We start from the raw sequence: 14,388 nt of genomic DNA on the forward strand, positions 1-14,388 counted from the left end.
TTATATGTATTCATATCAATAATAATCAATAATCTTTAGCACAAGTAATATTACGCTGACTCCAAAATACTTAAAAAGTTAAAATACTAAAAAAAAACTACAGTGCACTGCCTAACTTCCGGCTGTATTAGGATCACTCACTGCCACCACAGTGCCCTGCCTTAATCTCCCAGCATGCATCTGGCCCCAACTGTGACTGTATCCACTTTAAAATTTCTCAACTGATCCCTCCAAGTACAATATGTTCCTAACGCAATGAGGTGAATCCATCCCACCACTCACACGTGATGCCTGGCTGCCAGAAGATGGAGCCATTTTCCACCGAATGCTTCAACATCAGCCACCGCTTCAGGGACCTGAACCTCAGGCGTGGAAGCCGCAGGGCGCAGGGAGGTGTAAGGACGTTACAGGCAGTTAGCGTCCCACTGGGATCTTTTGTCTGGGTGCTTGAAGGCAGCTTGGGCTCACTGGCCCCATTTGTGCCATATGCCATTAGAGGCCTGGCTGTCACATCAGATGAGGACCTCTGTGTGATGGCGTAACTGACCGTGCAGCTTTCAAGTGCACATTCACAGTGGACATTCAGTCGTCACTTTCTAAATGCAGTTTAAATGGGTGGCTGCAAAGATATTAGGGATATGAATCTGGCTTTTGTTTACAGATTTTACTCTTACATTTCCCTTAATGTGTAACTCAATGGCCTTAGTTCATGATACAATTTGATTATGGTCAAATGAATTTAACATGATCTTTTAAGGATAAAATACATCTGACACTTACTTGGTGCCTTTGACGCCCATTCTGCAGGAAGGCAGTTAATACACCTTTTCATTTCCTTCTGCGCTACAATTATTTAATTAAATGTTTGATCTATTTAAGCATTCCCACTGTTAGGCACTTTATGAATGGTCAGACTGCTGGGAATTAAGGCATTAGTCAACAACTTGAAGCCTCGTATTGGAAATAAGCAAAATTGAATTGCTAACATTTACATATTTTTGCCCTGCAACACTACTGCAATATCCTGCCTGATGCATTGTATCTTCATTATGTTGTGCTCAAGTGTTTTGCTATAGGCAACATCATCCAGGGATCACGTCGATATTACAGCAGTCAATGCAACAAGAAAATCCTTTAGAATATGTCAAACAAGTTTAAATTTACTGGCCCGAGTGAGTAAACGTAATGTTTTGTTATGTAACTTGCGTCTCAACGCCAAAAGGTAAATAATGTAGACAATACAAATGTAATCTACAGAGTGTATGGCAGCAGATGTTTTGACATTTACACAATGACTTACTATAAATCATTACAATAAAAAGAATTACATTTTTATGCAACAGTGAATAGCAGCACTGAAATAATTTAATAATCCCCAAATGCACCTTACGTCTGCTATAGGTATTGCCTTTATGCACCAGAATAAGCAGGCCATTTTCTAGCCAAGACTTCATGATACAGCAGTGGTATTTTCCCCCTCAGTGTGAATTCAATTAAGTTATTCTATTCAACAAACAAAGTACCACTTACAATAATTTAGTAGGGGTATGAGTTGCATATTTGTTGTTAAATTAGCTACAATAATAGCGGGGTTAATACATTTTTTTTACTGAATTGTGATAAGACAAACAAGCCATTTAACCAGAACCGACTCTTTGGCAACACTAGTGTTTAAATATTAATGAACCTGTCAGCCTAAACGGTGAACTCTCTCCGGTCCGCAAATAGCCTGCAAAGATGGATTTCACCTTTAGCACGTCATTATCCAACACACAGTTACATACAGTCGCTAACGTTACACCGATAAAGTCGACAAACAGAGGTAACATAGACACAGACAACACAAACTTAGGAGTACATTTTTGTTTTACCGACTAGCAATAAGTCGAATCTTTATTAACAAAATGCGGTGCTTAAAACCTGGAACATATTAAATAGCTCCAAATGCAGACCGAAGGTACGCACATACGGGCTAACTAACTAGCCTGTTAGCGGGACCTAAACGATCACCACAGCAACCTGAATTGGTTTTCTCGTGGTGAAAACTGCTCATCCTTTGGTGTTACACATAGCTAAACGATGACAAGTGCAGCGGTGTGTTTTGCTGGGAGCTTCTAGATGAGCTGCTAGCACCCGGAGGTAACCTAGTTAGCAACATTAGCTGAGTTAATGAGGGACTCTGACACGCTAATGCTGCAGCTAGCGCACAAACGATTCAACCAGAACAGGGGCTTCATATCGAGTAGTAACCACACAACATGGTAGATACATTCAGTTGGCGTGAGATGTCAGCGGGTAATTGGATTACCACAAACTGCTCCGGACAGGTTCGTGGTAGTTTTCGCTAAGTTAGCTGAGGTTTTTTGCTAAGCTAACAGGCTAGCGCACGACCGAGTCGTCGGCGCAGAACTGGGTCGACGGGTCCAAACAGGCGTGAGGTGGGCTCGGGTGTGCCGCAGTTTGTTTGCAAAAGAAGAGCTCTGTTTTGAAACCCACACGCAAGGACACGCACTTTTCCGCTGTCTAGTGTCAATTCCTCAAAATGGGGTCTGCTAACGTACGTCTCCGCCATTTTGTGACAGGTTTTTCATTGAGCAAAGGGGTACGTGTAATGGTTGAATGTAACCCCATCAAGAAGATATCCGCTTGGCAGTTACAGGGAGAAGGGATCAGGAGTAATTTTCAACCATCCCGTGAGATAAAAGTCGTTTTGAAGTGGTGAGCAAGGGATAGTGGGGTTTGCTTACCACGGCGTTTACAAGTCTACAGCAACAGATTTCACCATGAAAAAAAAAAAACACAACAAAAACAAATATTTTAGTGACCATAATTGAGCCGCCAAAAACTTTTACAACCGACACTATAAATAGATTGAACAGACAGTCACCACAGTGTGGGACGAAATAATGCATTTTTAATTGACATCATGGCATAGCCGATTTATTGTCCCCCAAAATAAACAGGATTACAATATAACATGCACTATATGAAGCTCAACATATAATAATAATAATATAAAATCAATCAATTTGTGTCACGTTTTCACTTCCCACCCCAGCTGCACTGTATGACTGTTACATGTGACATGAGACACAGATGTCACAATAATAATGTCACAATAATTACATGTTGGAGAAAATGTGAGCACTATCACTAGGTGTAGTACAGTTTGGTAAGCTTGATCATGAAAAACGCACATGGCTACCAGTGAACAATAATTACTCATGTGTTTATAGAAGTACTGATCTGTTTTTTTTTATTAAATATTGGAAGAAATTATATATTTAGAAAATCAGAAGTGTGTCCATATACCTTATTTTCTTGTAGGATTGTGGATTTTTAAAAACATAATATATATATATATATATGATTTCCTGCAGTGGTTGTATGGTATTTGAAAATATTGCTGTGATATGTGTATAATATGAAATTGTTATAGGGTAAATATAGTTTTTTCCCCCCGTTCATAATGGAAATAGCATATCCTCCATAATATCAGCTCGACTAGATGCTCATTTTGAATCCAGTTATAAATATACTTTCAGGCTTTTGTAACGTCAGCTTAGAAAAATAATATTTTACCAATAAAAAGTAGGGCTGCCCTCCATTACACGCCTGGCTGGGATAACAAGGGAGCTATGTTAATTAGTGTTATCCCCTCCCCCCACGGGACATTTCCAAGTACCTCCTGACCCTTTTTCCAAACAGAGACGAGTTGTCAGACGGTCCCTAAAAAAGAAAACAGTCTCTATTGTTCCAGCACCCGCTCTGCTCTGGACGGTGCAGTGCCACATGTGAGCACAGAGGGCGCTGCACGCATGGCAGGCCGGGCTCAGCGGCCTTTACATCTTTTTGTCTGAGAACTGGATCCCTCTGCCGCTCTACAGTGTGTGCGATAGCCTTTGAGCTGCATTCGTAACACACTGTCAAACCACTCCAAACGAAAACTACCGCGACCAAAAGCAATTATTCAACACATTCTGCCATGGCGTTTCTAATCTGCCGGTAAATCGGTCGTATTTGTGACTGTTCGCTGGAACTTAGTCCGGGGTTGAATCGGGCTTGCTTTCTGTGTGCATCAGTCTTTATTAGCGAGCTGCCGCTCTTCTTGCTATCAGCTATTTCTTTAACTTTTTAAACACTCAGCTTCGCGAATGACTGAGCGCCGGCGGAGTATGGGATCCTTGGTGTCTTAAGAAGCGACTGAAGTGGGGTTTAACCGTTTTTGCATGCAAAAACAATGGCAAATTCGACGGGGAAAAATCTACTAGATCAGCGAAGGAAAGGACAGGCTTTCCTGGACGAGCTGCGGCAATTTCACCAAAGCAGAGGGTAAGATTGGGGCGTCTTTATTCCCAAGAAATGTAACTTTAAATCTTCATTGCATGCGACTGCGAGTTAGCCAAAGCTGTTATTGAAACATATGTGCCTTTATTTCTTGTGTTATCCCCCCAGCACGCCGTTCAAGAAGATTCCTTTCGTGGGTGGGAAAGAGCTGGATCTGAATGCTCTCTATATCAGAGTCGTCTCTTTAGGTGGATTCGCTAAGGTGAGTGAGAACTAAAAGTGGATTTTTTTCCCTCCACACTCCGCCGTCCGTGGACTCCTCGGTGGACCTCTCTACAACTCCGTGTGGGCACCCCGGGACAAGTGTAACCCTGTAGAAACAGCGTTAGTGGGTCCGTGTTGGCCTTGTGCTAGTTTGCCATGTATCTCAATGCAATGTGGTGGCTTGTGTTGTTGTGTGGTTTTGAATTGAGAGCCCCGCCGCTCGGAGTCAGAGTGCAGTTGGAGCGACTCAAAATTAGCGGGCACGTTTAACATCGATTATCGGCACGGAGCCCGGCCTCGGGAAACACCGCGTAGGACATAGCGTTTCGCCCGGGCTTTCACCGGTAGTTTTCGCGCAGGGGGAAGCTTGATTTTCCTTTCTCGCCATAGCCATCTTTCTTCGGCTTCATGGCTGATCACAAAATGTAGGCCTCACAGGCCCATGTAGTGAATACAGTAAACGGCACCAAAAGCTGCTCCTAAAGCCGACGGGTCGCTGCGAGCCGAAAGCTGCCGCTTCGTGATGGAGACAGTTTGTCGGAGTTTAGCCGCGATGGGTTTAAACGCCAAAATGGAGAAAAGTCAAGTTAGCTTGTTAGCTTTAGTGCTAACTAGCCTCAATAGTAACGATAGTATCCTGAAGGGAGTCGAGCAGTTGTACTTACTGATGTGTCAAATGTAAATATGTCCGGATAACGAACATTAGCAGCTCATTTTACGACAATGGACTAAATATTCCGCCAGGCAATTTAACGTTTTTCAACATTTTTTCGATATTTTCAGCAGTTTGAGAAAGTTATTGATTAGCGATTGTGATATTGCCTCATTGGGGGAACCTGTGGCGGAGCAGATGGTTGTAGTGTAACCGCTCTTTCTGTTGTTGTTGCCACTCGTTTTTATCTCCTAACGTACTCCTTCCTCCCCCCTTTCTTTTCAGGTCTCTGACAAAAACCAATGGATTGAACTTGGAGAAGAGTTTAACTTTCCGAAGAGTTGTTCCAACGCTGCATTTGCTTTAAAACAGTACTACCTTCGGTAAGTAGCAACTCTTGCTCTCAGGTAGCATGTGGGAAGTGTTTACAAATGTGAAGATGCAGTCAGCAGGATCTAGGCTCTCTGCTCCCTGTGCAGCTCTACTAACTGTAGTGTGACGAAAGCCAAGGTCTGTATTGTGTACGTTTGCAGTGACATGGTACATATCCCCATAAGAAAAAAACACTTTGTTGTCTTGTCTTTTATTACAATTATTATTATTTCTTTTTTACAAAAAATGTATTTAGTCTAGGTGCCTAGGTTTGGAGAGCACACTTTAACAGCATTTTGCCTGTAAAGGTCTTAAACCGTAAACTAATGGTTTCGTTATTCCTTTCTGAAAACTGTAGCCACAGGGCGCTTGATACAGCCCCACTGATTGAGCAGCTCCGGTGCTGTAACATGTGTAGCATTCAGCCTCCAAGTCTGTACACAGTCAGCTGCCATTGATGGGAGTCTGGGCTAAACGTAGCTAGCTCTCCCCAACAGCTGGCATTTGTGGTTTTTGCTGTTTTCTTTCTGTGCTCCTTTTTTTTCTTTCTTCTTCTTCCCCTTACCTCATGCAACGATTGTTCCCATCACCAGCACCTGCCTGCAGGGGATTACACCTCTGTAGCAGGGAAACACTCGTATCCTCTCATGGATGTTTCACAGGCAACTGCAGGTCACTTGGCGGTGTCGTGGGCAGCAGCTAATTATCTGTGCATTTTTACTACGTTGGCTTTTGATGCAAGCTGTTGCAAGTTGGAAGTGTGGCAGTCAATTTGATCACTAACTGTGCACAGTTGATGAGACTTGTAGCTCCTCCAAAGTTCACAGATAACCACAGTTTCTCTGCAGGAGAGAAACGCCTCAGGCACATGTAGGCTTAGAGTGCTGCTGAAGTTAGCTGAGGTCTTTCCCAGTACCACAAACCAGTATGAACCAGCTTTATATTTAATGTAAATGACCAAATACTTTATAAAGCTTTTTTTTTCTCATCATTTTATTTGGTGTAATGGTCTGCTTGCAAGCTCAGATGTATAGGTCTGTTCTTTGATTGGAAGTGGCTGTAGTGCAAAGGTGTTAAGTTTCTGTGATCTGATTTATGTGGCGACATATTCTCAAAGGCTCAGCACAACACTAACATTCAGAAATCTGCTTTTCTTTGTCTAACAGGCTTATTTGTGAGGGTGCCTGAAGTACCTGTCACAGAGTCAACTGGCGATCTGACTTGTTGAGTCTCTCTTATACTTTTTTAGGAGGACACAGATAGGACAGCGAAAGTGTCTATTATCTTATGTCAGAGAGAGTGTTTTATAAATACCAGTAGGCTGTTGTGCAGAAGACAAGACAAAGCAAAAATTATTATATGGAGGCATTAACATCATGATTTAAAAAATGTTCATCTGTGTTACTTAAAGTCACTGTAATAATTACCTATAAGAAAAATTTAAAAAAAAGGTGGGCGAGCAAACGACATGCTGCCTATCACACTTGCGTCTCGACAGGCGTCTGAGCTACTTCAGTAAAGTTTATCTGCTGCAGTGTCGTGGATGTTGGAGGCAGATCAGCTTGACTTGTCTCAACCAAGGTTGATAGTAGAGTCTATCCTTGCCTCCCCCGTGCTGATGTTTTTTGCTGACAGAGTACGATACAGAAACGAGGCATTTTTTTTCCCTCCAGTTTTTCTGTGCGGTGTGGGCTAATCATTGTGGGCGGGGAATATTCATTCTGCCCTCATGCAGGGAGGTCAGGGGTCATAGTCAGTTACACAGTAGATATGTTCTCACCGGGGCTGGTTCAGATTCAGTGCCTCGCTCAAGGACACTTAAGCTTGGTGGATGTTTGCTAATATCAGGTGGTAATCTTGATTATCCAGTTGAATGACCATCTGTAACCACTGGCTGCCTGGGCATTTTTAAGCTGCGTTTGCATTTTGAGCCTGCAACCAAAGTCATTTATAGATGTGTGTTTTGTAGGGTAAAGCAGTATAAAGTAACATTTAATAAGAGTAGATTTGCTTGGTATTTGTGGCCTTCAACAAGACCAACTTCAAGTTGACGACTCTAGTGTCGATTCCCCCTGATTTCTTTACCAGAGTGAACACGAATGAGTTCTCAGGAAGTACCCATGATACTCCTTTGCTGCAGACATTAAACTTGTGACTTTTCTGATGCTGCATGGTCTGTCTGTTGACCAAGTTTCCCTGTCTGAATGAATAGGGTGATCATGATGTGGCTCTCTCCGGTCAGCACTTCCCACTCAGAGCAGCACTGAAGTTCAGTGCCAGCTCCTGCTGCCGTCTATTTGATATCTGAATGTCACTCGGTAATAAGTGAGCGACGCTTGCCAGAAACATTTTTCCAGCTCGTTTTCAACTTGTTGAAGCGCCGCTTTGACATCAGTCCTACCAATGGCGCTGATTTAATTTCAACTTAAGGGAAGGAAGGATTCACACTCCGGATCAAAGCGTTGGCGTCAAATCACACTGACACACTAAGGGCACGGTTGAATTGCAGCTCTGTTTTTGGCTCGCTTTCATTAGCAAGATTGAAGAAAGATATATACATTTTTAAATGTTCAGACGCAAAAGAATTATTGATCAGCGAAACATACATTAAGACGTTGTCATATGAACTGCTGATATGGAGGACAAGTGTTAAAAGGCAAAATAGTCTTGACCAGGGACTCACAGGCTACAAAACGCTCGAAAGTTTAAAGAGCTTTGAAAATTGTTGAATGGTATTACGATATGACACCCACCTTCTTTTCACCCAAGCTAAAGAGAGCCTTTTACATTTCTGTAATTTGACATGCATTTATATCCTACGTCTGTGCACTCCCTTTCAGTGGATTGGGTTAGAGTTACTTACGGCTGCGTCCAGTTTTCCTGTGGCGACACTGATTCGTATTATTCTCAGTCAATACTATTTCACATCTCCATGGTTTTCCTCTTCCATTAGTAGTTTCATATGATTTGGGAGTGGTTTGCATTAAGCTCTCATACCTCGTGGGGCAACAGGAGTCCTGATTTATTTATTTATTTATTTATTTTTCAGTAAAACACCATGCACTTCGTTTAGGCGCACACCGTAATTTGAGATCAAATCAAAGCTGTTTTGAAATGAGGCCTCTGGTGTTGCTACAGTCTTTGACTTCTTGTCTAAACTGCAGCACACTGAACACAGAAGCCAAGTCAGGTGACAGATACCCTGGTTCAACCTTTGTTTGCCCTCTCCACTGCATCCCCATTGGGAGGAAATCAGGCCCAGGAGGCATGGAAATCTAGAAACCTCACTTGATTTTGTGGTCGCATGGCTCTATATTGTCTTGATGAGCCTTGTAAAATACATTGGAAATGTTTAAAAGAAGAAACTGTTAGTATCATTCTTGTTTACCAGTGTGTGGTTATTAAATCAAACCTTGGATGGATGAGTACATGTATCAGTCGTCTGTTGAAGCGATTTTGATTCAGTACTCAGTTGCAGTAGTAAAGACAAATTTCACCTTTTGACCCATGCTATATTATGAGCAAGTTAGGCTTTTGTCTCTGCTGCCAAGAGCAGTTCTTAATGTCCACAGTGAATTATTTTTTTTTTTTAAAGGGAACCTGCTCTTGACTTTACTTTCTGCTGAATCAACCACCACAGAGTAATCTGTCTTTTTCAGAGTTGAACAAGCTGCTTCCTGTACAGCAAAATTATTACACACTTTCAGCCATCACCATAACTGTTTACAGTGTAGAGAAGCAGGTGCAATCAGATTCACTCATTTCAGTCGATATTTGAATGTTTCACATTTTAATATTAATCCTCTGCTAACGCCTGACTAATTGCTCATGTGTCTCTCAACTGTTACTAGCGTATGATGCTACTTCTAGGACCCCAGCAATTAGACAGTATTTTAGACTTCACGTGAATTTGACCATGACAATGAAACAAATGTCATAAATATATAAATCTTAAAGATCTCCTGTGACGCTGGCTACAAATCAAACGATGCCATGCAAAAACAGAAGCTCAAATGCCACCGCTTGTGTGGAAAAACACAGGGAGTCCACCAGAAGCATGTTTGATACAAAGGCATGTCTTTCATTTAATTAGATCATATAGACACATACAATTACATGTGACAAATGAAAATGCATGATAGGCATTGAAAATGATCTGGAGGCCGCTGTATCTGTCAACACATCTACTCATCTGTTTAGATGCTAAAGCAGTACTGGAAATTAATGTAGCCGAACTGCGTGGTTAATGTCGCGTGCGATGTCAAAAGTCTTGATTTAACATACTTAGGGCAATTCTCACCTGATTTAGTGATTTAATTAAGTAAAAGCCTACATGTGATGTTCTCCACTGAAAAAGAAATGGAAAAGAAAACATTGAACTATTGCCCAGCTTTACACCACAGACACATTTACTACCTTTTTCTGCTTGGTGGGTGTTAATTTTCACACATGGTTATGAGATTATTCTGGGTACCATCATGCTTGCTGATCCTACGCTGCTTCCTGTGTATGTCGATAGACTCTCCCGCTCACCTGAAACATCTGGATGAAGTGGCCTTTGATCTGGCTTGCATTAGGCGCGTTTGTATTCCCCCACCTCATCCGAGCTGCTGCTCAGACTTTAGAGATGCTCAGATGACGAGCGGTTATGGATAGAGACGAGGCTGTGTGGGCTACTGTTTGTCTGTTTCTTCCTTTTTATACAGCATAATAAGAGACTTGAACAAAATAAGTGCAGTACAGCCAACTTGCTATCGCAGATACCATCTGAAGGCTCTTGAGACTTTGTGTTTTTGGCCTGTCTGTAATTTGACCTACCCTCCAGCAGTGTTGGCCACCACTGATATCCTAATCTCCTTCTCTCAGTCTCCTTGCTAACTAGCAGATGGACAGATCTGCCTTGTACTTGACAGTGGACCTAGAATCTGTCGTTACCACTTACATTAGATAGATGATATGGCTCAAATGTTTGCTCTTAGTGCTATGGAGGCTGCAGCTCTTCAGAAGAAGTCGAATCGCTTTACTTGTTAGGTGCATTTCACACATAACTGGAGTTTATTCTCTGCATGTAGTCCTTTTCGAGGAATAAGAACCAGTGTAGTGGTCAGAAATGCAGGCGTACGTCTGTAAGAATGTGCTGTAAGAAGAAACGTGTATGAGGGGACTGTGTATACACAATACAAGAAATCAGTAGTTGGGTATATTGTGTCATCACTGGTAATTTAAAAGCCTACACTAATGTCAGTTTCTTCGCAAAAAGCGTGTAGTGTGTTGGACTGTGTGATATGGTCAAAACATTTTTTTTTAGCTTGAGGGCGATTTTAAAGATCTGAATTCTTTTAATGCAAAATTTGTGAAAATTAAAACAGTTTAGAATCTTAAATAACAGACCTGCAACAATGAAATCAGTATGCACAATGAAAAGTACTACAGGTTAGCATAACACATATCTGTGGACTGTCAGTACCAAATGCTTCAACTACGTAGAGCCTGGTTTACTAAGTTTAATCATCGATATCAGACTACAGGTTAGCTGGTGTTATGGCGGGAACAGCCTGAATAAAGCACAATCCGAGCGCTGCCCCAAGTATATGCAAAGAGATGGTGTCACTATTCAACGAAAACCAATCATGCAAAGGAAAGCAAGTATCAGTTTTGTCCTTTCTTCCTCAGCTTCCAGACTGTAGTCGGGAATCACCAGGGGGATGTTTGTTTTCCTCCAGGGCCAAAGTCGATTCTTACTTTAGTTTTCACTTTTCCAGTAGCTGGGAAAACGACAGACGAGAGGCTGCAGCACTTATTAACTGACACACAGTAACCTATACTGTATATTTACTGCCAGATTGACAACTTCACCGCTCACCTCTTCCTCTGCTCTGCTTGAATTGACATTCTCCCCCTTGCTCAACCACACACATTATGCACTGCTCTTCCCTGAAGGAGCTGCGCTACTCTTATAACAATGATGAACCCAACACTGAAACTATTTATCCATTTTTCCATGGTGAAGACATTTATTCTTGTTGTTAGGCTTCCACTGCCAGTCCCACAATGCCTTGGGTTGAGTCTGTCGACCGATCCGAAGCTGTGTACTCTGCATGTGTGTGACTGCTCTGATCTCAAACACATAACATGAGATTGAACCCATTCGCCCATCAATAGATCGAAAGAAAAGCTCAACCCTGCGGTAGGCATCACATGCCTGCGGTTACTGTCACAGCCCTACCTATGCTTGCGGCCTTCTGGAGGAATTGCACCAGTGTGTGTGAATTCCTCTACTGCAGAAAGCCTAGTTTGAACCCAGGAAATGCTGCTAACCACTGATCTACAGTGCCATTCAGATTGACCAGGCTGATAACTGAAATGGAAAAGCCTGCACTTATAAAAGGGTTCAGTTGTATTGATATAGCTTTTTTTTTTTGCTGACCTTTTCATGTGCATACATGCACTGACACCAGTGGTGACACAGACTTTTCCTGTGCCACTTGCATGAGTCACAGGAATACCATTACAAGAGCACAGTGGTCAGTAACTCCCTTGCTTTAATCTATGCCCTATTGTGACTTTAAGTTAGCTTTCAGGCTAATGGTCTGGTTCTGTAAATGATCCAACCTTTACAGTATTTCCTCACCTGGCTCTGCCATCAGTAAACGGCTCCGTGATTATTGACAAAGCAAATCACCCTCAGCCCGCGTTGGACAGCCGGCTCTATTAAATCCCAGCAAACATCTCTCTACAGAAAATTGGCAGTGGATGTGTTTTTGCATGTCTGCGTCCACATCCAGCAGGGGGCAATCCACTCCTACACACAGACACACTGAGGGCATTTGACCAGCCAGGCAGCTGAGAGTAATTAAAGCCAGGAGTATCTCCACTGGTGAGACCCAGATGACCATATATAACGCAACACTAATGACAGTGGCTTGGGCTGCAACTGTGTGCTCATCACTTCTCACGCCTCATCAGTTTCCCACCCTTTGCGCTTGTATTATTTTTGGAGGGAAAACGTACCTCGGCGGCGATAATACACACATTTGCCTAAACGGTTGTAGTAAAATGATGAAAGCCCCGGGGTTCCTGTTGGATGGTAGTCGCGTGCTATTCAGGTGGGAAGGCATTGCCGCTCCTCTCATAATGCCTGTATGATAAAGGGGAAGTGCAGACATGAGCAGCTGCAGTCAACCCCATGCCCCCACCCGTCTTCACACACAGCCTTTTCCTTGCTTGTGCCCAGACAGCGATTGATGACGCTGCAGTCGGGACTAGGGCCTATCTCTCTCACACTCCCCACACTCTCTCTCTCTACAAATGAAGGCTGAGTGTATTTATAGTCCAGCGTGTCACCCGGCAGCCAGCGGACGGGGGATTACCTTGGCCACGATGAAAAAGCGGGGCCTCATTCAGAAACAGGCGCTCGCTCGCTCGCTCGCTCGGTGACTCATTGCCACACAGGCAGGGTTCACCACACTATCACTGCTGAGGTATATATTTTTTTTCTGCTTGTGTTTTTGTTTGTCTGGCAGATTGCTCCGCATTATTATGAGGTGTTATCAAACCCAAGAAAGCCTGAACCGTTAGCTGTGTGGCAGTTAAATTCTGATGTCATTTGTTGATGTTGCCCAGTTAAAATTGTACTCTTGATTTTCTATTTTTGAATTTCTCCACTCTGTCCAAGTGCTTGCTGTTGTGGTGTTTCTGTGCTTCTCAGACCAGTCAGTCAGTTTGGGTAGTCAGACGGTGTTTTCCCTCCAATTTTTTGTTGTTGTTTGGCTGCCTGTAGGTGACCTGAGCTCAGCCATTGTTGGTGACACTACACTCATTCATCAGTTTGTAGATTGTAACTGGAACAGGCAATCTGTTGATAAGCTTCTTTGGCTTAAGAACCACCCCCCCAAAAAAAGACTCAAACGTATTTATTCTTTTCAGTTGAATCATAAGCAGTAAAGAAGTTGTGCTGAAGTCACATTGAGTGCTCTGATACATTAAGCTACTTTGTAGTCACATAATTTAACTTCTATTGTCTTGTTTTAATTGCATGAGTGTGGAATTTGTAAAAATAGTCTATGTACGGGTGTTTTGCTACAGAAAGGGTGATTCAGTTCTGAAAGCTGTGCACTTGTTTGAGAATTCAGAATTCGTGTATTGTTATTTGACATGCTAGTAGTATGACACAACTTGCATACTTATATGGCTTTTGTCCCAAAATGTTTCCATACTGTAACTTTTTAAATTGGAGGTAAAACATTTTGGTTGCATCATTTAACATTGCAGCTAGGGCTGTGCATATGACCGTGTATATATGTAACAATGACAGAAAAACATCTACTGGAGTTCATGTGAGGAAAGAAATGTGCTCTGAAGGGGTTGATGATACGAGGATGCAATGCAACCTTTTCAGTAGCGCTAATTCACAAACTACTTTACTCAGCTCGCCTTGCATTCTCTATCCCCCATGCCCACACACCAACACAGTGCTCTGCACGCACACCGCCTCGCGCCATCTCTGTTTCCTCTCTAGCAGTTTTATAAAGTCGCCCAAAAAGCACAACTCGCGTTCTGGATTCTTCACCCCTGATTCGTTTTTATAAAGCAGGTGAGCCTCTTGTGGAGGACGTTTGTTGTTAATGAACCTGTGGAAACGGTCAAAAGTGAAGCCAGCGTGGTACCGAAGGCTTTACCTGTTCTGTGCTTGTAAAATATTCACCATATAATGCTTTTCTCTCTCTCTCTCTTTCTGTCTCTGTCTCTCTCGCTCGGTGTTTGGGTTGCTGGATGTTAAAATACCTGGGTGGTCCGCCCAAGGAAAGTCTTAT

The 14,388-nt window shown here is 42.6% G+C and overlaps 1 protein-coding gene across 1 annotated transcript in view; it reads left to right on the forward strand.

Moving 5' to 3' along the window:
* The first annotated feature begins 3,542 nt into the window (after positions 1 to 3,542).
* arid2 (AT rich interactive domain 2 (ARID, RFX-like)) overlaps positions 3,543 to 14,388 on the forward strand; it is a 30,976-nt gene continuing 20,130 nt past the window's right edge. The window contains exons 1-3 of the mRNA XM_035678499.1: positions 3,543 to 4,332; positions 4,456 to 4,549; positions 5,489 to 5,586. Of these exons, the coding sequence (XP_035534392.1) occupies positions 4,241 to 4,332; positions 4,456 to 4,549; positions 5,489 to 5,586 (284 nt within the window). The 5' untranslated portion in view covers positions 3,543 to 4,240. The remainder of the gene's footprint in view (positions 4,333 to 4,455; positions 4,550 to 5,488; positions 5,587 to 14,388) is intronic.

Source organism: Morone saxatilis, unplaced genomic scaffold, assembly GCF_004916995.1.
Source record: "Morone saxatilis isolate NCDOM2014 unplaced genomic scaffold, NCSU_SB_2.0 Contig10, whole genome shotgun sequence".
Classification (NCBI taxonomy): Eukaryota; Metazoa; Chordata; class Actinopteri; family Moronidae; genus Morone; species Morone saxatilis.